The following is a 522-nucleotide window of genomic DNA, read 5'->3' as shown; positions in this document are numbered from 1 at the left end:
CATTCATGTTTATTTCATGTTAAAACTAGTAATAAAGAGGAAGGGGTGATTGCGCTCACAGTGCTGCTGTTAGAACTGTGACGCTATATGGGGAAATATCACGCCACATCAAAGAGCATCAATCAAAGGCATTTATTGTCTGAATTTCTTGAAAAACTGGAACGATTTGTTCTGTACGCATGCTTACCGAACCGAAAGACCTGTACTGAAAATTTTCTGTTTGAATACGTGAGCCGTTACACCCCTAATTTTTTCTACTGTAATTTTCACAGAGACTACCGTGCCATCCCAGAACTGGACCGTTATGAAGCTGAAGGTCTGGATGAGGATGAAGACTTCAGTGAACTCTCTCCCGGCGCTCGGGCGGAAGCAGAAGCGGCCATGAGACGGCGCGACAGAGAACAGGGCCTTGGTATGGGCCGCATCGGACGTGGGCTGCTTTACGGTGGGTGTTTCAGTCATCAAAAACTAGTCATACCACAAGCCACTCAAACAAATAGCTGTTATTTTGTAATTTAAACC

The 522-nt window shown here is 44.8% G+C and overlaps 1 protein-coding gene across 1 annotated transcript in view; it reads left to right on the top strand.

The window, feature by feature from the left end:
- Nucleotides 1-445, top strand: part of LOC107577765 (coiled-coil domain-containing protein 51-like) — a gene marked incomplete at its 3' end in the record, with an annotated part of 7,473 nt that extends 7,028 nt beyond the window's left edge. Inside the window, exon 4 of the mRNA XM_016263802.1 lies at nt 273-445. Coding sequence (XP_016119288.1) covers nt 273-445 — 173 coding nt within the window. The remainder of the gene's footprint in view (nt 1-272) is intronic.
- Between the last annotated feature and the right edge of the window lie 77 nt (nt 446-522).

The sequence above is a fragment of the Sinocyclocheilus grahami genome, unplaced genomic scaffold (genome assembly GCF_001515645.1).
Source record: "Sinocyclocheilus grahami isolate Dianchi unplaced genomic scaffold, SAMN03320097.WGS_v1.1 scaffold7160.1, whole genome shotgun sequence".
NCBI lineage: Eukaryota > Metazoa > Chordata > Actinopteri > Cypriniformes > Cyprinidae > Sinocyclocheilus > Sinocyclocheilus grahami.
Note: the sequence above shows the minus strand (reverse complement) of the source record. Positions and strands in the feature narration are given on the sequence as shown.